The 27,602-nt window shown below is 42.9% G+C and overlaps 1 protein-coding gene across 4 annotated transcripts in view; it reads left to right on the forward strand.

Moving 5' to 3' along the window:
• Positions 1-27,602, forward strand: part of LOC121187014 (IQ motif and SEC7 domain-containing protein 1-like) — a 90,604-nt gene that overhangs the window by 39,863 nt on the left and 23,139 nt on the right. The window contains exon 1 of one of the 4 annotated variants that reach the window (XM_041046039.1): positions 9,063-9,889. The exons of 2 other annotated variants lie outside the window; for them this stretch is intronic. In XM_041046039.1, the coding sequence (XP_040901973.1) occupies positions 9,813-9,889 (77 nt within the window). In that variant the 5' untranslated portion in view covers positions 9,063-9,812. Of the gene's footprint in view, positions 1-9,062; positions 9,890-19,371; positions 19,391-27,602 lie in introns of those variants that run through there. One more of the 4 variants, XM_041046065.1, reaches the window with a different exon arrangement.

Genomic DNA, 27,602 nt, shown 5'->3' on the forward strand with positions numbered 1-27,602 from the left:
GCTGGTTGGGGGGGTATGTGAGAAGAAGGTAATGGGAAAGGAGAGAGAGAGAGAGAGAGAGAGAGAGAGAGAGAGAGAGAGAGAGAGAGAGAGAGAGAGAGAGAGAGAGAGAGAGAGAGAGAGAGAGAGAGAGAGAGAGAGAGAGAGAGAGAGAGAGAGAGAGAGAGAGAGAGAGGGAAAGAAAACAAAATGGGAGGGAGGGGGAGAGAGAAGGCATGATAATGAGCCCTACCTCTGACACATCCTCCTGTTTCTATGGAGACCAAGGAGCCAATCGTGTGGCCCTGCTGAGGACTGTACTATTGAGAGCAGATAAGAGGGTGGAGAGAGGCATACGCAGATGCTTGTCTGTGTTTATGAGAGGCAGTAAAATCTCCCAGCAGCTCTCCTGCAGGTTGTGTCCTCTGGCTTTTATTTTGCAGTGGCAGCCGCCCTGTGACACTGACACCAGTGAAGAATTTCCCATTATCAGCCATGTTTTATCAACAATGACTTCTCACCAGTGTTTAACAGTCAGCTCCTTTAGCTTCTATGACACTCCCCACCTCACCACCCTCCCTCCTCCTCCATCACCAGCACCCCCCCCCCCCCCCCCCCCCCCCCCACCCCCACCAGCTGCCAGCCTCTTGGACGCTCCTCGTTACATCACACGCACTGCTCTCTGGCAGCCCGTGTTTGTGACAGGGAGGGAGAGGGAGAGTGAATGTGAGTGAGCCTGTGTGCGCACGCCGTCCCACCGTCGAGTCCCATTGACCAGCATACAGGATGGACAAACCAAGCGTGTGGCGCGCGGTGGTGAGCAGCACGGACCCTAGGCGAACGCGAGACCCCGGGTCCCACTCAAGCAGACCGGGTTCTGCCATGGGTTACCGGCTCTACGACATGTGAGTAGCATGTTCAGCGTGAATGCTCTTGGGCAGGTAGACAGGCGGGCTTGCCTGCCTGGGCGGCACTGGTGTAGCTCCCATTCATGGAGACAGCAGTCGAGTGGGAGGTGGTGGAAAACACTGTCTCTACTTCTCCAGTGTCTATGCTGAGTCACCTATGGCATCCAGACCTTTGTCTGTGTTCTCATGTTCCCGTCCTGTGCTCTTAGTAAACAACGTCTCTCTCCTGGGGAGGGGTGGCGAGGTGGAACATAGGTTTGTTTGTGTGAATGACAAGATCAATTAGTAGCATATATCTTTGTACCAAGAGATGCAACCTGAGTGTCGTTTTATATTTGTGAGCCTTACATTATGACTGAAATCACAACAGAGTCATGTGAGCGGTGGTTTTAGAGCCTCGGGTGGCTGGGAAAAATGACTCATTTCTGGATGATGCTGTGACAGCTCTTACAGGGCACACGAGTTCCTTGCAGCTTCTGCCGTATATTTGTGGGTGTGAGTGTGTTCTTGTGTGTGATTGGTACAGTGTGTGTGTGTGTGTGTGTGTGTGTGTGTGTGTGGCACTGCTAGTGTGTGTGTGTGTGTGTGTGTATAAAATGCGGCTGGGTCTGAGCTGTTATTTTTGGGATGGTGATGAGTCCCACAGTTTGTGTGTGGAAAGCTTGCATCTCTCCTTCAGTAAATCATGAGTCAGTTCTGCTGGGATGAAAGGTGGACAAAATGATACTGGGTTGTTTTTTTTTGGGTCTCATGTCAGGGTTTGCATTTTTACAATGTTGTACTAGAATTGTCTGCACACCATCTACCCTTGCTTAGTACACAGCACCGTCGGTATTTGGCTGAATAAGCATTCCTTTACCCTTTTTTCTCCGCAGAGGCACATTTAAGTTTGTTTTTCTTATAGTAGTGTGTTTAGTCTGCATCACATTGGACCCTCTGATTCCTTTTCATCCCAGTAAGTGTAACCATGTACGTGAACACATTGCATTTTTCGCACTTGTACTTACCAGCTGATGCATAACGTTGAGCTGAATTACCCTGTCATGTCATGATCTAATACCATACACGGGGATCAGTCATCTTAATGAATATGAGACCTTCACAGGTCTCCACTGAGTCCTTCACAGGCAATCTGCCTCTGCCATTCACTGGCTTAAATCTCTGGCTTGTTTCTGTGTGTGCAACACACATTAATGCTTGAATGCAGTCGTCAGATTCTCAAGTTCCTTCAGTTTGCCAGTAATTATAATTTTTGTTACGAGTGATTCTGTTTTTGTTGTTGCATAATAGGCAATTTAACATTTCCTCCTGTCTCTGGTTCTCAGATAGTGGCAGATTCATTTCCACCCTGTTTCCTCCCAGCTTTAGTCCAAGGAAAGCTTTAACCACAGAAAGTCACATGATGACGCAGAGGGACAGAGCTCAGGAAGGTGAAAGTGTGGTGCACATCATTGACTCTGTGAAACATTTGCTGTTGTTCTTAGGGGACAGAGGGAGGATATGTGCTGCAGGTTGAAACAAATATGTTGCCTGGTCAATGCTCCTTTGATTGGGATGTGGAGCGGGATGAGTCTGTTCTGTTTTAAATGTCATTTCATCATCACTGGCAGCCCCGAGTCCCTCTGGAATTCTAATGCTGTGCCTACTACACTGGAAGACCAAGAGCAGGACATCCTGAGTTTCGCGAAAGGCTTTCATGGCCCTTAGAGATACTACACTTCACTACTCTGTCCTGAAGGCATGCAGAGGTTGCCTTGGGTTGAATACTCTAAAATAGGTCAAGATATGTGAGGTGCATTTTGTTCGGTTTAGCACTGTCGAGCATTTATTCCATTTGTTATGCTATGCTATTTGTTTATGCCCTGAAAATGCACACTTTGCATGCCAGGCAAGCTGAAGATAAAACGACATTTATCATAAGTTAAGCAATTTGACAGAGAATGCAGGTAACTGTCATCCAATAGTGTACAGGTGCAGGGCACTGTACAGCTGGACCATACAGCAGGATAAAAAATCTACAGCCCATGAGCTGGTTTTGTCTGAGGGGTTATGACCGTGTTTCTCTTTGCACCAGTATTTCAGCCCATGTTCGTTGTTAAGTAGTTATTAACCTGGCTTGGTTAATGGAAAAGGAAGAAATGCTTTCTAATAAGGGAATGGTTGTTATTCTAGATAATGGCAAATATTTATTTGAGTTGAGATGTGCATGCCTTTTTATGAAATCTAATTCCGAGTAATCCTGTTGTCCATGATATTATCATCCGGGAGGTTTGATCTTTGTGCGTGGATTATTTTCTGGGATTCATTATCGCGTTTCTGAGCTCAGCACACTGAATATGTAACACTGCATGGACAAGGTGGCTAATAAACATCAATGGGCTTTACCCTTCCTTGAGATAATGTCATGTGTTCTCAGAGGGTATTCATACCGTAAAGCTGTTACAGCAGGAATGCCCATTTCCCATTATTGGCTGAGAGGTTCTTAATGCAATGCCCCTGCTGAAGTGACGCCAGCGTTGATGAAAAAGAGAGTGCGTCACCAGAGCTGTAAGGCACTGACAGCACATTCCTCCACTTTGAGCCTGAGCCTTTGACAGCACAGTGTGTTAGGACAAAGACAACTGCTAGCATAACTCAGAATATGCCTCCGCTTGAGACAGCAACTGTAGGATGCATGCTGCTCTTACATAAGACAACAACTGCATGCAATACATGGCATTGCCAGCACATGGGTTGGCAAAGAACATACTGTTCATATAGCATCAGTGGATGGGGGCATAATGCTACAGAGCAGGATGTGAGTCACTTGTTAAAGCAGGGATACATGACATATGCATGTACAGGCCTGTCATCATAATAACTCTTTGATTTTTAATTTGTCTGGCTACAATAGCTGTCCACTGCCATAAATGACTACTGTCATTCAGTAAAATGGACATAATTACGGTCATTAGAGCACCATAATTCTTTGTTCAGTTTTTATGCCATGGACTGGATAGTGTAATTATTGATCAGCTGCTCGATCCCCTCTTAATAGCTTTGACAGATACAGGACTTTCACACCCTGAGAGTTCCTCTCCTGCTCCGTTAGGCACGTTCACAGATGGACAAACAGAACATTGTACAACTGAAGCGAACTGAATAGATGAGAATGGTTTATGCCTAACTGTAAAGCAGCGTACTGTACCTTTTTTTTTTTTTATCCTGCTACAGCAGCTTTTTGGCTTTTGCCAAAACAGCACAAACTTAACTAAGGCTGAGCTCGGTCAGCTCGAAGGCTGTCATCTGCATACCAAAACGTCAGCAGCTGGACATCTGTGTCCTGGCACTGAGTTTTTAGCGGCTGAGTTTGCAGCTGGAGCTGTGTCGGCCATGTGTAAGGATTATCAAACCAATAGGAGCTGTTTGACTCTCAGGGGCACATTTCAGTGAGTTAAAGTTTCCTCAGGGGAGTAGCTAGTGCTGATGCATCCGTGGTTTGAAACAGCCCATAATAAGCCCCTGCCTTTGCCAATAGCAGCATCAGAAGCGACAGCACAGAGGAGAGCTGGGTGCATCAGAAAAGGATACATCTCCAGAACATTTTGTTCCTCTGGCAAAAATAAAAACAGATATGAGGATATGTTTATCAGGAACAATGTTATGTAATAACAAGCATACCAAGACATCACTGAGCATGTTATCTCACATATTTATTCTTATTTCCACGGTTTTTTGTTTACTGTTTCATAATTGAAAAAAGCTGTTTCTGCAGAGTGCATGTCGAATGACTAATGCTTACACAGTATTTTCTCTGTTTTTCGCTTTCATGACTCGGGACTTTCTGTATGTGCTGTATTTGCTTTCTTCATACAAGACATGCTAATCCTATCAAAGGTTTTAAACCGTGATTCTTAGTAATGTGTTAACGGTGGCTCAGTTATAAGCCTGTACACATCATTCAACAAGCCATATCATTCATGTGATTGTTAAAGAAGACACAATCTAACTCTCGGTTTCACAGGCTTGAGAGGTGTACTTTTGAAAAATACTCCCTGCTCTGTTGGACATGTGCGCTGTGCTGGTGGTCCTACGCCTAAGTGTACCCTCTTTGACAGGGAAGACAGCACTCTTCAAAAGTTCTGCCCTCAGGTTATGACAGGCCTTTCTCCTGGCAGAGACTAAAGACTATGGGATCCACCTCCAACCAGCCACAGAGGATTTTTTTTCCCCTCATTTGTTCTCTTTTTCTTTGCCTTGCTGTTTGTCTCTGCTTGTGCTTTCTCCTTGAACACAAAGCCAAAACTGGAGGAGGGAGTCTGCTGGTACAATGGATCTCTCCCTCCTTGTCCTCCGTGTTTCTCTCTTTCTCTCTTCTTGGTTTTGGCTCCTCACTTTCCTTCTCCTTTTCTTCTGTTTCATCCTTTTCCCCCTCCAACTATCTTCTGCATGATTGCTATCAGGCTGGCGGTCTAAACAGCTGCACTGTACAGTCTGTGTGATACAAGAGCTCGTGCTCATTCAAACTGTGCTAACTTTCATGTAAGATGATCTCCTCAGAACTCCTCTGTAAAATGATATTATCTGCCCTGTAGTATAAGCTAACATGCTAGTGAGACACTCCTGAGCCTCTGTGCTTCCCTCTTTGCCAGCCTTGGTATCTTTCTGCCTCCTGCAGGAATTTGGCTTTCATACCAAACAGAAGAAGAAGCATAACTGCATGTCACGTCAGAGAAGCACATATGCAAAGTGTTGAGGTTTGACAGTCTCATAAGTCATTCTGGTACTCTCAGCTGTATTATCTATTTAGCAGTCACTAACTGTGTTTAACGATCTAGAATGTTTTTTGTGCAGACATGTTGAAGTTAGCCACCAGAGGTCTGCGGTCTGCCATTTATTGAATGCCTCTCTGATTCGGTATGAATGAAATCTAAATTAACTTCAATTATCTATTGTGTTGATGCACTCTGAGTGAATCAGCATGCCTGTCAGACTCCTCGTTCCCCTGATCACATCAGCCCGTTGGCTGACAAGCTTTGAAAGCATGGAAGCTACTCCAATCTGCCACCAGGGGGTGAACTTTTCCAACACATCCTTTCAGAAGGGCTGTCCTTCATTGAGACATTACTGTGAGCTCATGTTCATTTGTATACTTAATGAAATCCTAGTTATCATGATGTCTTTATTGTGGATTTTTAGTAGAGCAAACCTTTCACCTTTTAACTTTTTCTCTATGGTCTTCAAAGGTTATTATTATACTCTATGCCATCTACATGTATCTTCTCTGGTCCCGTTTGGAGCAGATCAGTTTTCAGGATTTTAGGATGATCTGGCAGGACAAAGAAGGAGGTTGGGTTAAGGCTATAAAGGTTATTGTCCTTATGGGCAAGATGGCAACCCTGCAAACAAGTTGATTTTAAGGTCCAACCATAATTTGTAACCCATCATCTTCTTGCATGTCTATACAATGTTTTACATCTATGTTCCGGGTTCTTCTCCATGTGTCTTTTCCTTGCTGTATTTTACAACCTGAATGGGACTCTCAGCCCACTCCTTTCCTTTCAGCTCCGTTCCATACCGTCGTACCACTGACCAGAAGATTTTCTGCAGCAGGCCGCTTTCTGTTGAAGTGTTTATTGACTGCACATACCCCTCTCAGGGCAGGTCACGGTGAAATCCTTGGTGCATCTTATCAGTGATTGACTGGGTCAGCCGCAGGGAGAAGTGGGCTCCCTGCGCTGTAATGCTCAATATCTGCCTGTATCAGTGTACTACAGTATGATGCAGCAGCAACATGGAGACAATAGGAGCTTGTCACAAGGCTTTTCACATGAGGTCATTTATTCAGGCTGATGGCTGAACAGATATGATTGTCTGCGCTTGTCTGTGCTTTATAGCTTTTTGATCCACATGCACCTGCAGTGCTATGGGGATTTTAGTCTGGAAGAAAGGAAATATGTGTCACATTTTTATATCCTTACTGTCGTTTTTGCACTAATTTTGACTTACAAACACATGCTTGGTGCCTTTATATGACCCATTTGATAACTGACCTTGACACTGACCTCAGAAATACATTGACATTGGTTTTCAAGGTTTATACTGACATCACAAAGGTGGAGAAGATCATAAAAGCCAGTGGTGACTGGGTGAGTCTTGGTGGCTTGTTGAACTGAGGTGTTTTCCATGAAACCATGTTGCCGCAATGTCTCAAATTTGAATCCGTCAAGCATCTTTGTTGCATGTTACCCCTCCTCTTCTCATGTTTTTTTTTTGCTTCCCACTCTTCCTATGTATTTAGTCACTGTAAACACTGAAAAATGCTGATGTCCCCTATGTATTTACTCACAGCTAGCAAAACGTAGGTGGAGGTGGAGGCATGCATTGTGATAAGTGGAAAGAAAGTTCACTAAGCAGGCAGTTCTCTCCTCACGTACATACCAGTTCACCACACATTTGGACATGCCAATGCATGCCATGTAGAAACAATAAATCTATCCACTCATTAAATCATATCCTGTTGTGCTCTTACATCCTGCAAAAACATATAATAGCCCGTAATGTGCACTTGATTGTGAGAATCTGCATTTAATGCCAGTAAGTGCTGCAATAATTGCCCTTCATTGCCTTTGACAGACTCGAGTATGTTCTGCTCACAGAAACAGTGGGGGGTTTTCACCCACACTCACAACTGAAGGCAGCTGCCTGTGAATTAAAGAGGGAACTAAAAGGTTCTCCATCTCACATGACCCAGATGAGGAACAATAGGTATAATGTACATTTCAAAACAGTGATACAAATGTTTTTAAGAGTAGCTGCTTATCTTTTAGCTGTGGCCTTAATTGCAGTTGGTGGATTTTAGCCCCTATCTATAAATATTATCTGATAATCTGTGCTAAATGTGTCTTTATTTCCGACGAATGATGTAAAACGTCCCTGAAATTCTGAGTGTGTGAGAGAGTTAAACAAAGATCATCACACTTGTTATGTAGGAAGAACGTGAAATGTTAACTCGCTGAAAGCTGTTTTTCATTAAGGCAAATTGAGATGAAGAGCACAGATAAAAGGCTGTGTGGTCATTTTCTGTGAGATGTGTGTAAATCAGGGGGCCTGAGTTGTGGCAAAAGGCTGATGAATAGTGTGTAGATTAATTAATTCCTCAGTGTCCCTGCTGCTCAGACAGGCTCTCACTATAGCCTTTGTGCTACACTGGCCTTTCTATATCTTGCCTTGGGAAAACAGAGGAAGTCCATATTGTGCCAGGAGGTGTGTGAACAGAGTCATGTGGAGATGACTTGCCAGGCGAAACAGATCTAACTATATCAATTAGCGTGTTAATGAGTAAATATACACTCACGTTAATGCATATTTGTCTATTTTGTGTCATCGTGTTTGCATATGCGAGCCTACTTGTTTGTGTAAATATGCAGCATTTTTAGTGTTTGTGTGTTTGGACACTGACAGTGGCTGAATATTGATGAGAGGCCCCTCCACACCCCTTTCCCATGACTGCTGGGACTGGGTGGCACTGCAGTGTGGCACTGCATCTCAGGCAGAGAAAGAGCAGCACTGTGCTTGTGTTCAAATGCAAAAAGCCCCTTTAGCAAGAAAAGATAGTAACAGCTTGTGTATAAGTCTTATAGCTTTACTAAGCACAGCAGCTCATTGGAACGTGTTTCTAATGAAGACACACAGTTGTTTGATCCAGGTTTAACGCACTTACCATTTTAGGCACAGAAATATAATTTCACCTCATTCCTTTGGCATAAATCTGCCATTCATATCTCATCTTTATCATTTAATTCAGTTCATGAATCACGCAATTGACAGTATCTGAGCATTTGCTCAAGTAGTCTAGGTGCAGTTGTATTTTCTGTAGTTCTTCCATGACCTTGATGAGACAAATAAAGCGGCATTTCCTTCCCTTTACTGACAAAACATGGGAGCACTTCAAGCTCATATTTATTTGAACAAAGCATGTGTATAAACTCATGTGGTCATACAACATTGCAGCAGCCCCTCCCTGCTGAAAAGCTGACCAATCACAGGCTGCTCAGCTAGGCTTCCATTTGAAGCTTCAGTAGTATGGTAGTGTTGCCCAGCAACCAGAATCGGCACATTTCTGGGAGGTCCTGCGTGGATGGCAGCAGCTGTAAGAGGGGAAACAGAGAGAGCAAGAGGGAGAGGATCAGGAGAAGGGGACAGATAGAGGAGGAGTGAAGGTTCAGGATTTCACTGGAGGAGAAAAGGAGGAAAGGAGGAGAAGGATGAGATTAGGCTGAAGCAAAACCACGCTGAGAGTGAGAGAAAAGAACCAGTCTGTCGACTCATTAGAAAGTTTGTTCTTTCGGAAGAGGAGGAGACAGAGGAGGAGGCCATTCGTGATCCCTGTTGCGTCTGCGCCTGCTCAAACAGAGATGAGCGAGTTTTGGAGGATTCCTCTTCATCTCTGCGCTCTTACACATTCCGGTACCTGTGCCTTCTGGAGCGGTGCAGCGCTTCGGATGTAGCCATGATGTCTCAGAGGATCCTGGGCTGACGCACTGTGTGGAGCAACCGGCACAGAGGACAGACTGAGTGACCTGGATAGGAGCTAAAACAGAGCCGAAGCAGCCAATATAGAGCTTATTTTGGGAGGTGGATCCCGGGCATTAATAGCAGGTCCAAATCAATCCTGTAGAGGGTTCCTCATAGGCCTGGCTTTCTGGGTTGGTGATGACTGAAACAGGTCCATGAGTGATGTGGTTGTTCTGGGCGGGTTAAAACCACTCAGGCTCCAGCGGCAGTGGCGAGGCTGGAGCTCCAGAGGAGGACCGATCTGACGTCCACGCAAAGGGATTTACTGGCTGAAGAAATGAGCAGGCTCCTGTGCTTCTGGAGCCATGGTGCCTTTTAATATTGTTGGATCCCTCTGCTATTCTGCCCTGTTGATTGTCTGAGCTGAGGATGTGGAAGTTCAAAGCATTTTGCCTAGATTACTGGCATGTGCTGTGTTTGCACCCACACAACAACTTTTATAAGAGGTACGTTTCATAATGGTTGCATTGTGCGGTCATGTTTGGCTTAGATAATTTCTTGTACTTCTTCCCTACATGATTTGAATAACTCAGTGCTCAGAGTGCTGTCGGCTTGTTGATGTTGCTTCCTGGGTTAAAGTGCTCCTAACATTAAGCAATCAGTATGTTTTAAAACAGGAATTACTTCATCAAGCACGACTGATTGATAGAGAAACTGTTGTGGTGCCCTGCTCTGCTTTGCACGCTGACATACTGGCTGACTGAGAGAGACATTACTCAGGGGTGTGTGAGCCGGCTGAGCCATTATCGATTTCTCAGAGCGAACCAGGTTACATCTCTTATTTTGCAGAAGCACTTGGTTAAGTAACTTGGCACTTAGAATGATCTTGTTTGTGTCGGTTGTCTGTTTAGCGTTGGCACTGCTGAAAAGAACGAGATGAGCTGGCTCCGACTGAATTCATTCATCTGTGTCCCACTGGGACCTTGCCTCGTTCACCTTTCACCTACTGCATAATCTATGCGTGATTACTGAGTCTAGCTTTGCAGCGCACATCAAGTTTGGCATCTGCAATCTAGTTTATCAGTCTATAATGTGGTTTGGGATTTAGCCGTCTTTCATTGCAACATGACAATCATATCATCAGATTTGATTTAATGACATTTGGTGACACTTCAAGCTGTAAATCACAGCATTAAATCAGAGGATGCAAAATATACTGTTTAACAGCTGGAAGATCGTTGGTTTCCTATTCTTTGAATGCAGCGTTTTAGCAGTTTCAACACTGACTTATGTTTTTTGTAGCCTCAGGGTATGTAAAAAAGGTGCACACTCCTCTCTCACACTCTGTGTAAATTACTCACCCCATCCCCCTACTGCTGTGTTGAGGCCATTAAAAAAAAAAAGAAAAAAAAAAAAACCTCTCATGTGTTTTACTGCCTATCACGACACAGATATCTGATGCTCCACATTTGATGCACACACTCCAACTCACCAAACTGAATTGCACACTGAGCTGGATCTAAAAAAAAAAACAGCCATCATCTGTGGAAGATGTTAAGAAAAGCACAGAGATGAAAGATGAAGGTGCTTTAATGTTTGGGTGGTCTTCACTTTTAGTTTAATTTACCATGTGTTTGATGCTCTGTAATCTCATATGTGTATTCCAATCTGCAATTTTGTCTTCAGAGTTGTTACTTCCCTCTTATACAACATACCAGGTTCTGGAGTTGAGGCAAAAACTATAGTGTTTTAGTCCATTATCTTCCTGCTACACCAGAAAGATCTCACCGGTTATGCGTATGAACAAAACCTCTGCGAACATAGTCGTGGAGATGTTCGATGTTCGATGTCTGAATCAGATGTGAGGACCTGTGAAAATCAGAGGCACCTGCCGTCTGTCGCTGTTCGTCATAAGCATTAGCATTCTGTAGGTGAGGATACAGTATGTCCATGATTCATTAATAATGCATCACCGGTTTAGCTGGCAAGCCTCCTTCGAACGTAGGCTTCAGGGAAACCCCCAGCTGTAGGTGCTACTTCAGTTCCAAATGACTACAGTTATATTATATCCCTTTAGTCAGCTCTGTGATTTTTTTGAATAGGTTGTATTATAACTTCTGCTAACAGCTGAGCTCAGTCTATGACTGAGTCTTTGGAATTATTTAGGACAAGTGTTGATTTAAAAAAAAAAAAAAAAAAATTTCCACACACTGTGAACAACTCATTACGTGTTTATTCTCATCGAGTTACTGGAATATCCTGGTCATTGGGCGTAACTCATTACATTGCTCTGCCTTCAGTGTAACCTATTCAGATTGTATCTCAGGACTGAGAATGTTTTGTTAAGACAAGGTCAGTGTAGTAACTCAAAACTGCCTCTCCCAGCTGCTGAACTGGGGTTCACCCTCCCTCCAGCGTGGCCTTCCCACTGAGAGCAGTGTGATTGTTGGACATGGATCCAGATATTACCATACACGCAGGGACAGAAAGCTCTCTCTCATTCTCTTTCTGTCTCTCTCTATCACTTGGTTTCTCTCTCTCTCTCTCCTCTCCCTCTTTTAAAGCCACATTCACATAAATAAGCACACATCAAACACACAACATAGGCCCTGCCCATCACCACTGGGGAGCATGCATCATGGGAGCACCAGATGAGTGAAAGATTGCATTGGACGGCACAAAAAGGAACAAAAAGGAAGGGGTGTCTGCAGAGAGGAGAAAGAGGACTGGTGTGTGGTTCGTTGTGGGTGGAGAGCTTTTGTTAAGAAGAGGGATGATTTTCTTCTGCTATACGTACTGGGCCTTTACCTTACTTGGTCATCAGGCAGCCTGCTAGAGCAGCAACTCTGAGCCCAACATAAACTGGGGCAGGGAGAACTTCGAAAAAAGGCACTGACAAAGTAACTTTAGCAGCAAAAGAATGAACTTCTTTGTGGGTTTTCTATGGAAAGTGAAGGATGTGGGGTGTAATTTGTGGTTGAGAAGGGAGTGAGCACAGACTGTACTTCTTCTGGCTCTTTCAGGGGGAGTTGGGGCAGTTTTGTGTTTTTGAAACTTTTTTTTTTTTTTGGGAGACTTCCTTTTGGTGCCATGCGCATTTTTTTCGGGCATGTCTGATGCCTCCAGTGATGTCACTGCCGTGTGGAATGCGATGTGGAAGTACTGCATTTCCAGCCGAACTATAAGGTAGGAGACCATCTGGCATAAACTGGTTTGGATGGCAGTGGCCTGCAGCCTAAGTGGTGGTTGTCTTTCCGACTGACCGCAGCAGTCTGCGCAGATATTTCTGACGTCTGACTGATCAAGTAACATTCCTGTCTATATGCTCAAGCCTGGTGGTTTCCTCTGTGGAACCACGGAAATATATTATCACTCGTATACAGCTGAACAGGGCAGACAGGCAACAATGAAGACATTTTCAAGGTCTTTCAGGGCAGTCTACTTTATCAAGGACATGTCTTTGGTAATAAAGACTTAAGAATAATCCTTCCATTCCTTTTTTCATCTACTTTAAGCCTTATTATCATCTTATCTTTGTCTTTCCATAGACGACTGCAGCAGAAATGTCCTCTGACATAAAGTATTTAAATCGCTTTGTGAATGAACACAGAAACTATCACAAAGATAAGCATTATGCAGAAAAGCTCTTCTTTCTTCCTTATATTATTCCATATAAGTCCATCGTCCTGTTCATTTTGTCTCTGTCATTGTACATTCAACCTATGATCTGATTATAAACATGTAGCCTGCACAGAAATTCATATTTACTCATCTCTTTTCTAATATCTCTGTAACTCATACACTGTTGACTTTCAGGCCTTTTATATGATCTGCATGTCACTGGCAGGCAAAGCAAACATACAGGGAGGTCATGATGTCAGTGGCCCAAACCCAACCCAAACACATGTACATACTACTGAACATGCAATATTCTTACATAAACACTGAAAACATTTTTGAGGTCTGTACCAATATGGATAATTATTCAATCTGATAAAAATAAATTAGCCACTATTATTTTTATTATTGTAAAAAAACATAACATTATCACAGACCCTGGCTATTTCTCTCCTGATACAGATTCTGATACCTCAACTCAAAGTGTATTTGAACATCGAGTACCGATCCCACACAGGTACTTTTTGTTTTTCCCAGCTTTAAAATCTGTTTACCGAACCTCACTGTACGGTGACATAAGGCCAGACACTGCTGTGCCACTAAAACTCAGCAGCCCAGGGAGGAAATACCACATTTTATAATGGCACTGACAAAGAAACAGTATTTGAATGTGGCTCTGTCACATCTGGCGGATACATGATCCGTTTTGTTAGGTCAGTAGGTGATCCCGATCCGGCAGACTGGGTTTGTGCAGAGTTGGACATTTAACATTTAAAAAATATTTCTATACTGCTGTTTCTTACTCAAGTCACTGCAATGCTAATGTTAGCTGAAACATATCTGTACCATTAGCTGCCCATATACATTACTATGGTCAGTAACTGTCCAAACTGAACTCCTCCTTACTTATCCAGTCCTTTGCTCCCAGCTTTCCCCTGTCATTTCCCACTTTCCTGATGGAAGATGAGGAAAGAAAACGAGCAAATTACAAATAAAGCCAGCAAAGATAGGTGGAAACTACAGATCTGTAACCTGTTGCATATCTGAGAGATTAAAGTAACAGGGCAATGAATGTAGATTTGAGTACGACAGGAATCCTGTAGCAGTGACACCCTAGACATTAGGGTACATTTGATCTGACTCTGGTTCTGTGTCAGAGAGCGCGGCGACAAAAGCATTACTTATTTAATGTGTGTGGACCTGGGGCTGGTCACCGATGCCTCCTCGTCCCACAGTGGATATCCATGGGACAGGGGACAGGGTACAGGGGGAAGTACTGTGAAGAGCCTCATCTGAATGAAGTGGCATGTTAAACGCCTCCTGACAGACCTGCACTGCTTCATGATAGGTAAATGGCTCCAACAGGACTTATTTCTGGGCACATTAGCACAGATCATTGTTGGCTTGAACTCGACCTTACGCTGGAGAGTAGGTGACTCAACATCATGCTTGTAGAGCACATGAGAGCAGGCACTAACCCCTCTGTTGGTCCCCTGTTTTGGTACGCTGGCTATATGACAAGTGAGTTCTTTTTTTTTTGAGAGGGGGGGGTGGGAGGAACTGCTTGTAACGGAAAAGCAGTAACCTGCCAAAGCGAGCTTGCAGTTCCACTGTGGTGAGTGAAAAAATACTCTCCAGGGTGGAAAAGCTTAGACGTGTCTAGGATGGAAGCCGTATTCTGGTCAGAAATGTCACGATGATGGAGTTGTGAAGAGGCTGTTATGGTAGTTCTTGTTCTTGTATTTGCAGTTGACCATGACAGAAACATCAACTGGTTTTCTGCCTTTCAGAATTGCTGCTGAATAGATTAAAATGTGTTGTTAAAATACAGTTAACTTTTTCTAATTATAATATTTTGTTACAGAGGTGAACCACAGTCACACAAACTAGTGCTGAGACCAAATATAGATGTTCATATTTGATTTGCTGACCATGTTTCTGGTCACCTGTTTGTAACTTTTATTTTTTTCACTCATGCTTGTCCAAATGCTTAGCCAGTGGAAAATAGGTTTACACTGCAACAATCTGTATCCTCAGGCGATTCCCATGGACTGTCTTTCACAGAGAGAGGCATCATTATTTTGTTGTCATTGTTCGTGACTAGAAAAAGAGCTCGGTGTACATCTGAGGTTTACCTGACTTCCGAAGCACTTGGATATGCGCAGGCTTTTTCTGATCTATGCTTAAGTTGCAGTCAGTGTCCACACACCACTGAATAATTTACACTCATGTTTCTCCCAGAGGGACATCAGCATCGTGTGAGGAGATAATTTTTTTCCCCTCTCTTCTTCATATTACCTTTTTCTTTGTAATAGTTTGGCTACCTTGTTTTGCTGAGGGGACATTTGAACATGACATTAATAAATTGTCTTCTGTGGTCCGGCTATAAGGAAAAGGCTTGAGAATAAACTCCAGTCTTGCTGTTTCTTCCCCTTGCTACAGGGTTGCAACATTATGGGAGAATGTATTTGGGAACATTGCCTCTGCTGCAGTATCTACACTGCTCATGTTAAGCTGTACAGCTTTTGAAATGCTAATCATCTGAGGAAGCCAGTTTGTTTACTGTAATGCTCCAGAATGCCACCCTGTAGAGAGAGTGCTTTTCATGTTCAGGGTCTCTACTGAGGTGTCTGATGAGGAAAATGCTCACAGTACAAATAAAAATGCATATGTTAAGGAAAATTGTCATGTTTCTGTATTGTCTCCCTCTTTTCCTTTCTGTACACGTTATGTGTATGATTAAAGCAGGGCCAAAATATGTGTTGCTTCAGCTCTGCTCTTTGCGATCAGTGGGGGACTGTGAAAGCTCAGAGGGAAACACAGGCGCTGTCTCTTTCCGTTTCTTTTTTTGCTGTTTTTCTACTTTTGATGACATATTCCTTTGCTTCTCTTCACAGCGCCTGCCTGGAGAATAATGAGGGTGTGTGCTGCATTAACTTATGTAATGCGAGCGAGAGGAGGGGTGGGATTGGGGGGGGGGGGGGGGGGGGTGCAGTGAAGGAGGAGGGGGGGTGAAGAGAAGAGTGATGAGCTCATGCTGCTGCACTGCAGCTCTTGTGTACACGCTCTGCACCTTGTGGTCTTATTGCCATGTGCACACTATTGCTCATGCACAGATGCATATACACAGTCTCAGTTTGCGTGCAATAATCAGCTTAGTGATTGATTCACATACAAACACGTATGCACGTGCAGACACACGCTAAAGGAGAGCAGCTCATTATTGCATAATTAGAGCCCAGTTTGGCATTCTGCTGCAGAATATGGAGGCTGGCATGCATGTCTTCATATTTTTTACTGTTAATCTCTCTCAGTGCTTTGCTATGAATGGGAATTAGTGTGTGTACGCTGTCCTTTACCTGCAATGCTGTTGGTACAAAGAGCTGATGCTCAGCTGTGAGCAAGCTGAGCCCCCAAAGCTCAGGCTGGTAATTGCTACTAATCCACAAACTCTTTTCTGTGACAAAGCAGACCCTCATTATCCAGAGTATGTTTTGATTTATGTCAGAAATGAGCTATGTGGGGTAGGGTCAAGGGATGGGGGGAGTTAATAATGGCACAACAGAGCATTTACTCTATAAAACAGAGTGGTCCCGTTGGGGGCTTTCAGCTGTGACTCAGACTGCAATGAATAGGTGAATAAATGGATAAAATACTGCTCTTGGCAGAAGACAAAACATTAGTACATCATTGTCCAAGATTCTTGATGCTAATATCACAAGCACACATATCATTTGTAGCACAACTTGGCGGAGGAACATCCGTCATCTGCAGCTCTGTTATTTAAGACTGATTGAAAGCAGAATTTAACGTTTTCTCATCAGTTAATATTTGATCATGAACTGATTTGTTTTTCATGCATTGTGTGGGTGCACGACTTGTGAAATTAGTACATGTCCCTGCATGAGAGTGAAATAACCATGCTGTCAGTGAAGCTGTTGCTGTGGCTGGTAAACAGTCATTAAAGTTAAATGTTTATCCCAATTGGACTAATTGCTTTGGGCTGTGTGTGTAAATGAAGGCCTTTGCGTTTTGCGAATACACAAACATCCATATCTTCTAACAGTATGGGCAGTGCTTTTTTTTTTTTTTTTTTCTGTCAGCCTTAGCTGTTGCCTTGACAACTGGCCTCAGAGATATGTGCACATGCATGCAATTGTGATAAATCCTGCTTTCAATCTATGAGGCAATGTCCACAGAGACACATCTAATGCCTGTATCACTCAGGTTCCCTGCAGTCACATTATTTTTTTTTTTCTTTCTCAGTGACATCATTCACAAAGGTTCATTCATTTTATACAGATATTGATGATTTTTTATTGGTGATTTTTTTCCCCTTTAGGCTGCACTTACTCTGACTACAGACACAAGTTGATAATTATCAGTATCATTATTACTACTAATAGTTGTGGCATGGTAGGAAAAGATGTGCTTTAAACTTGCTGTAGGTGTCAGGGCTTATTACCCAGACTGGAGACAGTGCCTTTCAAAATAAGGGCCAGAGTCATCTCTGACAAATGAGACCAAGAGATCAAACCTGTCTCGTCATACAAACTCGAACATGTCCTCCTGCAGTTTAAATGAGCTCCCTCAGGAACAGAATAAAGTTTCTCTCCTTTCCAATTTCTAGCCCTCGCTCTCACTCCATTCTCTCTGCACATTTTTCCCTTTTTTTTTTTTTTTTTTTTTTACTACAGTAACCCTCCTACTGCTGCTCTACTTCACATCAACTTGTTTCCTTGCCCCCTCTTGATAAAGACAAGTGGGAGTCTTTTGATCAGTCGTATATCCCTAAACCCTATATCAGTCTCAGTACAGGGTTGACTGTACACCAGCACCATCTGTTGGCAGAGAGCCTTCAGGACGCAGAACAGCCTCAAGGACTGAGAAAATCTCCTGTGACTACTTGATAGAGGTCTTGTGATAATCTCCCTCCCACTGTGTGGATAGTCCACGGCTTTGGCTTCATTCTTCATAAAGAGACTGAAAAACGTACCCGTCTAAGTTGTCTGCCTGTTAATGGCCACTCAGTCAATGATTCGGGGAAGCCGCTGTGAGTAAGTTGAGGGCAGAGAGCTAAGAAATTAAACAATGGGAGATGTTTTAAGTCAAATGAATGAGCAGCCCTGAATTCCACTGTGATCCATTGGTGAGTGGAGAGAAGACAAATTAAGGCAGATGGGGGCTCTTGCCTTGTGTGGAGTCCCACGGAGGCTGCTGCAGCCTTATAGTCTGTTTCTCTGGCTCTTCTCCCAGATAGCGGCTGTAGACATTTACTGCCAAGGTTTACTTAACAGTTCTGATATAACAATGATTTTACCTGGGAGCAAAAATATTACTTTATAGTAGAATGACTCATGAATCTGGGATTTCTTTCCTGGATTATTCTTGCAAAATACACAGCAGTGAGGAAAAAAAAAAGTATCTGGCTCACAGTTTTATTTTTGTTTACATCATAAGAAGCCACACCACAGAGTGCGTGTTCATTTCTGAGAATCTCAGCTCTTTTATTTTTAATGGACATGTTTTCCTCAGCCATGGCCAACTGGACAGAACTGGCCTGAGCAGGACACAAAAGCAGGGGAAACACAGAGAGGTGACAGCAATCTTACTTACAGATACAGTGTCTGCTCCCTCAGTATGAAATGCCACACAGAAGTTTCTTTTCCTGAATGAGATGGATGTGTGGTAACAGAAAGGGATTTTTTTTACACATTTATGACACATAAACATGTTTAACAACATAACAAAACATGAACAGCATTGCTATTTCTCTCCAGATTCAGAGAAATTGTTAGATGACCTGTTATCTAACAACATTTTGGATTGTGCTCTGGCTGTCTGAGGATGTGTTCTGGTTGAGAGCTCAGATTCCCCCTTTGGTAATGCCATGTGTCCTGAAGAGGAAGGAGGAGGAAAAAAAAACAAAAAAAAACAATTGGTGACCTTGCAGAGCTGCATCACGCAGGCTCTGGACGTGTCCCCACTGAACCACAGACATCAACACAGCAGCTGAATAAATGACCACAGACTAGGGTAGAGGCACATTGGGGGTGAGGGTGAGAAGACAGCTGATAGTGAAAAGAAAGAGAGAGAGATATGAAAGAAAGAGTGAGGCTATGAGGGGACACAGCTGAGTGAGGCAGGGGGAGGGTGCTCTGTGTGAGGAGAGCCTCCTCTTTTCATTGACGTTTTAGGGGAATGTGCTGATTAGTGGAGAGTAAATCAGTCAGATGGAGGTTCCCAGTCTCCTGTGCCTGACGGAGCCAGTGTAGCTTTCCAGTAACCGCGATCACCTTACCTTTCTGTAAAGGGCAGTCGCAGTTTGTCATCAGAGCCTGGATCGTGTTTCAGACTGTATGGGCCAACCCAGAGACAGATGTGTGGAGGTAGGTGGGCTCTCCTCTGAAGGTGTGTGTGTGCGGGATTTCTCTGGCTGTGAAGTACGTTGGTTCTGTAGTGAAGACAGCAGCGGTTCACATTGTCAGACGCTGCAGGTGTGTGGTGAGCTGGAGTGCGCACATGACATTAATGCTGAAATTATTACACAGAAAAGTAATTACAAACAGTTTAGATAATTGTTAATGTCATTTATCAAGCAAAAATGCCAAACATTCAATTTTCTGCTTTTCTATGTTTTATATCATTGTAAATTGAATACTGGATTAGATTGGATGTAATAAGCTTTGTGAAGACGTTACGTTGGCCTCTGGGAAATTGTGATGAACATTTTCTCCAATTTTCTGACATTTTATAGAACAAACAGTTATTCATTTGATCTGAGATATAATGAACAAATTAATCAAGGAATGAGAATAATCAGCCTTACGTGGAGATGAATAGAATCAACAGACAGATGACTGCATGGTGGGTGTATGTGTATGGAAAGTGTGTAACATAAAGCAGTTGATGCTTGTACACTTGGGTGCCAACACCGCTGATCTGTAGTCTGATGTCACATGTATGCTGATGCACAGTGCCAGGAGGGAGGGAGAGCAGAGAGGAGGAGTGTTTATTTTTGTCTCTTATTTAGAGTCAAAATACATCTTTATCAAGATGCACTGTATATTTCAGCAAACGTGAGTGATTTGCCAGCTGCTGTATAAACCACAGGTCTCAGATCCCAGGTTGTTTAGCCTTCAACTTCTTCTCTGCTTTATGTGCCACTGAACCGGCTAAGCCCCCCACTTCCAATCCCAACATGTTTCTGATTCACAGCACATTCCTGCTGATTGTCCTGCTCATGTCAAGCATCCTACTGACATCTTTTCAATGAAACCTATAAGCAGGACCTCTCATGATCTGTTTTTCCCGTTTGTTCATGAAGAGCTTGTGTGTTCAGTCCGCTTGGACCTGCTCTCATTAGACTTGTTAACAGAATAGAATGCTCAGCGAGGCCATCATTAGAGCCTGTTAGATGCACAGAGCGTGAGGCAGCTTCTCCCTCATCAGTCATACTGTACGTGAGAATGGCGGTTAGAGAATACAGAGCTGCACTGTACTGAATACATGCACAGTTTGCACTCTCTTTACATAATGTGCAACTCGGCCCTTCTTCTCTGTCCTTCCCTCAGTCCATTTTTATCACCTCCCCCCCACCTCTTCTCTCTCTGTCCTGTGTTTACACTATATCAAGTCACATGTTATCTTGTTATCCTCGTGTAGGACGTTGCTGAGTTCCGCTTTGTGGTATGGCAAATAAAAGGCAGAATTCCCCTCTGGGATTATTAAGCACAGCACTGTGCAGCAGCTATGAATCTCAATACCTTTTTATTACACAAAATTCCTTGGTGTTTCATCATTAAATGCCAAGTAATCGCAAAAACGGCGATCCAGCAGCATCTCTGGATACACTGTTCATTATTCTGTATTGTGTCCACATGTAAAAATAGGGTCTCAAAGCTGCTTTAACTTGATGCTGTGGAGTATACGTCTCCCAAAAGCATCTTAACCTTATGCTGAACAGATGTTTACGTGCTTGAACAGGAGGTTCAGCAGACAATAAAACGAACCTGTCACACTCACACTGGCCCTGCTTGAGCTCTTAGTGCTCAGCTCCAAATACATGAACAGATTATAACAAGGAAAAGGCTCTCATCCTGTTATCAGGGTTGGTTTGAGGATTTTACTGTGTTGCTGACTCAACATGTTCCTCCCTCGGAAACTTGCCCCCCCCCCCCCCCCAACTGTCACTGCAATTTCTTTGTAGCATGTTGTACAGTTTGCTAAAGGTTTAAGTGAGGCAGTTGACCTTATGTTCTCAGTGGACTTGTTGAACAGCTGGTATGGGAAAGTATTTGTGTTACTGTTAGATATAGAATGTTTATCTTATTACCTGCACCGTAGTAAAACCTGAGCTCACCGTGAATGTCATGTAAACTCAAAAAAGCAGGCTTGAGAATAAGGTCTGCAGCACATTATCTGAGGTAGACCAGATGTAAACCAGTGTCAGGCTACTTTTTCCCATAGATGAAATATTCCTTTTTCCACAGTTACTTGCTTCACCCAAACTCTGCCAAACCAATATATCAAATGTGGAAAACAAGTGAAGGCCAAGTGACCTCCCAGAATTCAAACTGTAACTTTACTGTAGGAGTAGCCCGAGGAAACAGGCTCCACCAAAAGAAAAAACATTCTCATATGGCTTGTGTTGATCTTTGCGTCAGTCACAGATTACCATATGGGTGTGAGTATTGCTTTCTGCAGATACAGCCTCCTGCTTTTGATCGACACCTGAGGCTCTTAGGAAGTTCATTTGATTAAAATGACAGAATTAGGCCGGTATTCATTCCATCAAAAGAGCCCAAAACCAGCATGTTAAAACACATCAGTCTCCTGGCCGCACCTTCGACTTCTTAGGCAAATTTGCAGGATCCCAGAAAATGGAAGGTAGAAAAACATCCTCTCTTCCCTGTGATGTTTCCACGTCCTTGTCCAAACCCATTTATTTTGGAAGTGAGCACAATGAAAAAACCAAGAATAAGTCGCACTTTAGTGGAGTGTCAGTATTTTTGTATTTCTCTGACTGAGAACACTTTAATCACTTTTGTTAAGGTAAGACACCACAGGCATAAACATTGTTTTTCATGCCCTGGTCAATCTTGAGATTTTTTGGCTGTTTTACTTCCATAACATGTTTTCTTTTCAAAACCCCATCTGTAAAAACTCTAATATGTCAGGAAAATGAAAAAAAAAACAAACAAAAAAAACAAAAAAAAAACAAAAAAACAAAACAAAAGGGCAAATACAAAAAATAATTGTCTTAATATAAGTGATCAACTGTGGAAGTTTTGTGGTGAAATCTATTAGTTAAAATTTTTACCTTATTCACCTGCAGCATCTTAAAACTGACATGTCTTGACACGATTACAGTTTGTTATACACAGAAGCAACTGCATAAAGGACCAGTCCGTTATCCTGTGGGCTTGCAAAGCTGGGACAGGGGCCTCTAATAAGTAACTGAGCGGCTACAGATCGATGAGCCCTGTAGCCTGCAGAGGCCTGGCCTGTGCTTTCAGTCAATAAAACAGTAAGCTTTATGGAGCATACATCAGACCTCCAAGGATACACAGCCAAGGTAGCAGAGAGATTCACTCCACATTTGAAATCCATTCCCCTGTAATGACAGGAAGTTATTTATTTATTTTTTTATCCTAGACTCTTCTGATCGGGTCTGGTGTGTTGCAAGCTTTGTGTTAATGTTGATGTATGATACGGACGGCTGGCTCTTCTCTAGCTCATCCCAGAAGGACTTGTGTCCTTATTGAGTTCCAATTTGTGCTAGAGGCCGTCCGGTAAGCTTTGGTTGTGTGTGAATTAAGTGGAAGCCAAACAACATTAGCTGCTGTCAGGTAGTTTGTCACAGACATGGTGAATGAATCCATATGCCCCCTTTGTAACCCTGTTTTCTTGTAAATGTCTTGGCGCTGTCTCAAGTGGAGGTTATGGGAGGCATTGAGAGAAATGAAACAATAAACATGGTGCTGGTTAACCCCTCCCCATGGGGTTGTTATCATGAATTTGAGTCTGCTTGTTATTCTCAGAATGTCTCTATTGCTCTGTAAAGCCAGGCTTCATGTCCTACCTCGCCCGCCTGAATGGGGCGTATGTTGAAATGTAAGATCTGCTGACTTGCACCCACCAGGTCTTGGGGAAATGTGGTATGAATGGAACTTGCACACTCAGGATTTCTTGTTCCACTGGAATATGTCAACATGAATCCATTTCTCAGCACTCTCATGACCTGCACAAAAGGTTCCCTGAGCTTCCTTTCACATTCCCAAGGAAAAAAGAATGTAGATCGAGGATGACGGCTTTATCTCTGTGCTTTTGTTCTGTGATTGATTGCTTCCTGGTTGTCTTTGTTGCTTTGAAAAAAAAATTATATAAATATTCACTGCTAATTTTTCTTCTTTTTAAATTTCTGAACAGTGCTTCTGGCTCATTGTCAACCTCCCAAAACTTTGACATGGATGTCTGGTGAAGACATAAACAAGAGTGATGGGAATCATGAATAATTTATGTTTTAATTCTGCTTTTGTTGTTTAGGTGCTTTCAACTGTGGCTTTCAATTAATATTTAAGTACAGCTGATCAAGTTTTTCATTGCAGCTGGGCAGAGTTCTCATCACATGGAAACTGATCCTGAGTTTTCTGTCATTCATTCTTTGATGGCTTGGTTTGCAGTGGAGGTTGTTTTCTGCTTGGATGTGCAGAGTTTTTGAAAAAAAAGGGGGGGGGGGGGGACCCTAACAGTCAGTATTTCCTTTGAGCATGAATGGGTTCCTGATGCAGCAGTTTCACTCAGTCAGACTTTCACTAATGGTCAAACAAAAAAAAAATGTGGAAAAAGTTCTAACTTGATGAACATTTAGTATAAAATCCATGTAGATTTGATTGTCAGTGGTATAAGTTGTTTAACATGTGTAGTCTGATTTCTTTTATTATTACTGAAATGTTTAAGTTGATCAAACAACTTCAATCACAAGAGCACCAAGGCTGGAATTAGGTTTGCCTTTAAAGGGCTTTTCCATGTTACCAAAAAAAAAAATACTTAGAGCTGCCTTCACTTCCCATCTGTATTCAGTTCACCAGTTTTTCCTAAAATAACATGCTTCCTGAATGATTCTATCCCTGTCATCCTAATGAGGACCATTAAGATGAAATACGTTTTGTGCTTTCGCTTCCAAGTGGAGCAGAAACTGAAAGAAAACTTCAAATTCTTCATGATGCTAAAAAATCACACAGTGACAGGCTCTGGATTATGGCTGTGGTTTGTGGTTCCCAACGAGAAAACAAGAAATATAATTTGGCAGAGTCTGACATATTGACACATCTCATCACGACAGGGTAGCCCCTGTTGTTCAGTGACTGTGTTTCAAAGACTGAAAAAGCGAGATGGAGCAGACATGAGAAAGGCTCCCTTTATACACAGTGCCAATACAAACAATGGCTTGTGCCAGTGTAGACGGCCGAGCCGGGAGGCGCTCCTCGGGGCTCAATAGCCGTAGTGTTTCTGCTGTGGGCTTCGGATGCCACGGCGGCACCATTGGCTTTGCCAGGGAAGAGCGACAAAGCACAGCAAGCAACTGGAGTTCTGGCTGTGGAGCCCAGGGATGAAGGAAAGCAAGGAGAAACAAACTGTGCTAAAGTGATTAGACAGCTGTGTGTGGAGAGGTGAGTAGTGGTGGAATGTAAGCCATCGCAGTCTGAGCATTGTAGGAATGTAAAGGTTTTGATCTGTGTTTCCTCTGTTTATCTGTTTCTTCTCAACCTTAATCCCTTTCCTCTGTGACCATATCATGTAGCGGAGTATGGTTTTATTAGTTTATACAAGTATAGACTATCATATAGGCTTCCACAGTATAGACAAATATGCCTCTGCAGTTGATGCGTACATCAGTTCAAAACCTTCTGTGCAATTAACATGTCTGTTTGTCTACTAGAAACTTATTTATACGACAGTCATAACACCATGTTATGCTTGACTGCTAATGAAATCTTGTGTTATTTCAATGATTGAGCAACACAACATGTTCAAGATCGTCAGCTATTTATCTGATCACTGATGCAGTCGACAATGAATGGAATCTGATTGAAACGGCAATTATTATCATTGTAAGCCTTCCAGTCAATTTACCCAGTTCAATGATGTCATTTAGCTCACAGCTTTAAATTGATTGCATTGTCAGGCGCATGAGCACATCCACACACAAACACACGCACACACATAACTATTTTAGGAACATGTCTGGTTGATATCAAAGAATTGTTTTCTTTATTATTCCCTGGGATTACGCTGATGGATGGCTCCTGGAAATCAGTTTTGGAATCAAGGCAGTGGAGAGACGCGATTTTAAAGTGTTTGGCTGACGTTATACAAATCGGGACACTGTCTGATGATTGATTGGCCACTACGGTGCTGTTAGCTAAGGCAGCAGATGCTGCAGGAAGGTTGTGGGACTTTAAAATGATTGAATACTGAGTGAACATACCCCCAAAGCCACCATCTCAATGTGCGATTCAGCTGTGAAAAAAACAAAAAACAGACTTTTTCATGTCTGTAGCAGAAGCAAAACTCTCTGTGCTCTTCCTGGACATCTTTTTTCAAAAAAAAAATCTTCTATGATAAAATAGAATAAAAATATTTACCATTAACTGACAGTGACACACACTGTTCACATTGATGTGCAGTATAATTATTTGCGTTCTTACATCATGTATTTCTGCATTAGATTAAAGGAAAATGTGAAAAAAATCTTACTTTAATATTTACAGATTAATCTGTATAGTAATGGAGAATAAGACATGCTAAACATGTCTTTGCTGAGCCACATTTTTCTTACACACAGTGCATGTAAACCACAGAACTTACTCTGTGTGACTTGAGACAGGTGTGAGTCTGCCACTGCCTCAAATAGATTATTGCACCAACCCACCCCCCATGTCCCAGCCAACATCTCCCAACCAGAAAAAGCTGGTCTGTTACATCCTGGTGCCTTGGAATAACCCAGCCACCCTCCCGACTTGCAGCCACGACAAGCACGGCTGACCTCAGTCATCCTGAATGACATCAGTCCCACATGTCTGCCCCCGAGGCCTAGTGTGCATCTCCAAGGGAACATGTAGTATCATTTCTAACCAGCGGGTGGCACTGTAACTCTGAAAGTCCACTGTGGACAGGGTCCCATCATAAAAGGTCTCTGTCAGGTCTTTTTACCGTTCTGTGTCACGCTCCTGTGACCACCATGACCACCACAAGTATTTATACCCGCTGTGGCCTTTGTCACATTTACAGTCTGGGCTGCTCTGAGCACAAACCAGTGGAGACACTGTCCAAGTCTTGCACTGTTTTCCAGCTGACCTCAAAATTTCATGGTGTCATTGAAAAACGCTGCACGTGGATCTGCCACAAAGGGAGAGATAATGAGACGAAATCAGCAGAGCATTCACTGGCCATTTTTTCTCTTAATGTGTATTCCTCCTCTTGTTCTTCACAGTATTGTTCATCTCTCACACTGGGTGTTTACCGGAGTGTGTCACCTCACATGGGTCTATTTTTAGCAGGGGAGAATTGTGCTATAGTGCGTTTCTGTGCTGGGGAGGGGCTATGGTGAAGGACTTCAGCGAAATATGGTATCTGGTAATGGAGTGAACTGAAAGGAAAATATTGTAAATGGACAAAGAGGGCCCGCTTCTAATAATGGTAACAATACACAATGCATGACCTCTATCTGCCTTTTAGAGAGAATGAGAGAGGGATAGCATATGCATGCAATCAGGAGAAGATTGCCTTTGAAGTCCTTTATGTGCCATGGTTCCATGAAGTGTATTTTTTACAGAACTGCATATACAGAGAGGAGTACACAAACATGTGGTTGAGTTGTGAAGTAAAAGGTTTGTCTGGCTTCCATCGTAACGGTGTCATTTTATTCATGCATTTTCTCTGCCCACTCAGTCATTTTGAGGATAGGAGAGAAATGCCCAGGAACAAGTCACTAGATGCCCACATTCATATTTTTGGGCAGTCAGAGTCTCCACCCCACCTGACTTGCATATGTCTTTGGAATGTGAGAGGAAACCAGACGAAACCCACGCAAACACAGAGAGAACAAGCAAAACTCCACCCAGAAAAGACTGAGGAGCAAATTTGGATTCTTCTTTCTGTGTGTGAGCTACCCAGGTGTTACTTTAATAATCATTGTTGGTAGGGATAGGTATGATTTGAAGTTATTTTCATATTAGTGACAATACCTGGGTTTCAGAACACATGCAAAACAAATACTTTTCAGGAATATAAACATTTTTCTCATGTTTGAAAAACCTTTTTTTGTCTGCCTGTTTGATGCAGTGGCACAGCTAGGAGGTGGTTAGCATAGGTTAGAATAAGAGTGGGGGCTTGGGGAAATGGCTAACCCAGCAGTGTCCAAAGAATTAAAAAAATATCACCCAACAGCACCTCTAGATTTTACAAATAAGAACTCACATGTAAAATCGACCAGTTGAGGTTTCAGGTGGAGGTATATGTTTGACTATTCTTTGTATGTCTGTTTTGGATAGTAATTTCTTGGGCTAGCTGTCCAGTAGTTATGTTACCCTAAGC

The sequence above is a fragment of the Toxotes jaculatrix genome, chromosome 2, assembly GCF_017976425.1.
Source record: "Toxotes jaculatrix isolate fToxJac2 chromosome 2, fToxJac2.pri, whole genome shotgun sequence".
NCBI classification, from domain to species: domain Eukaryota; kingdom Metazoa; phylum Chordata; class Actinopteri; family Toxotidae; genus Toxotes; species Toxotes jaculatrix.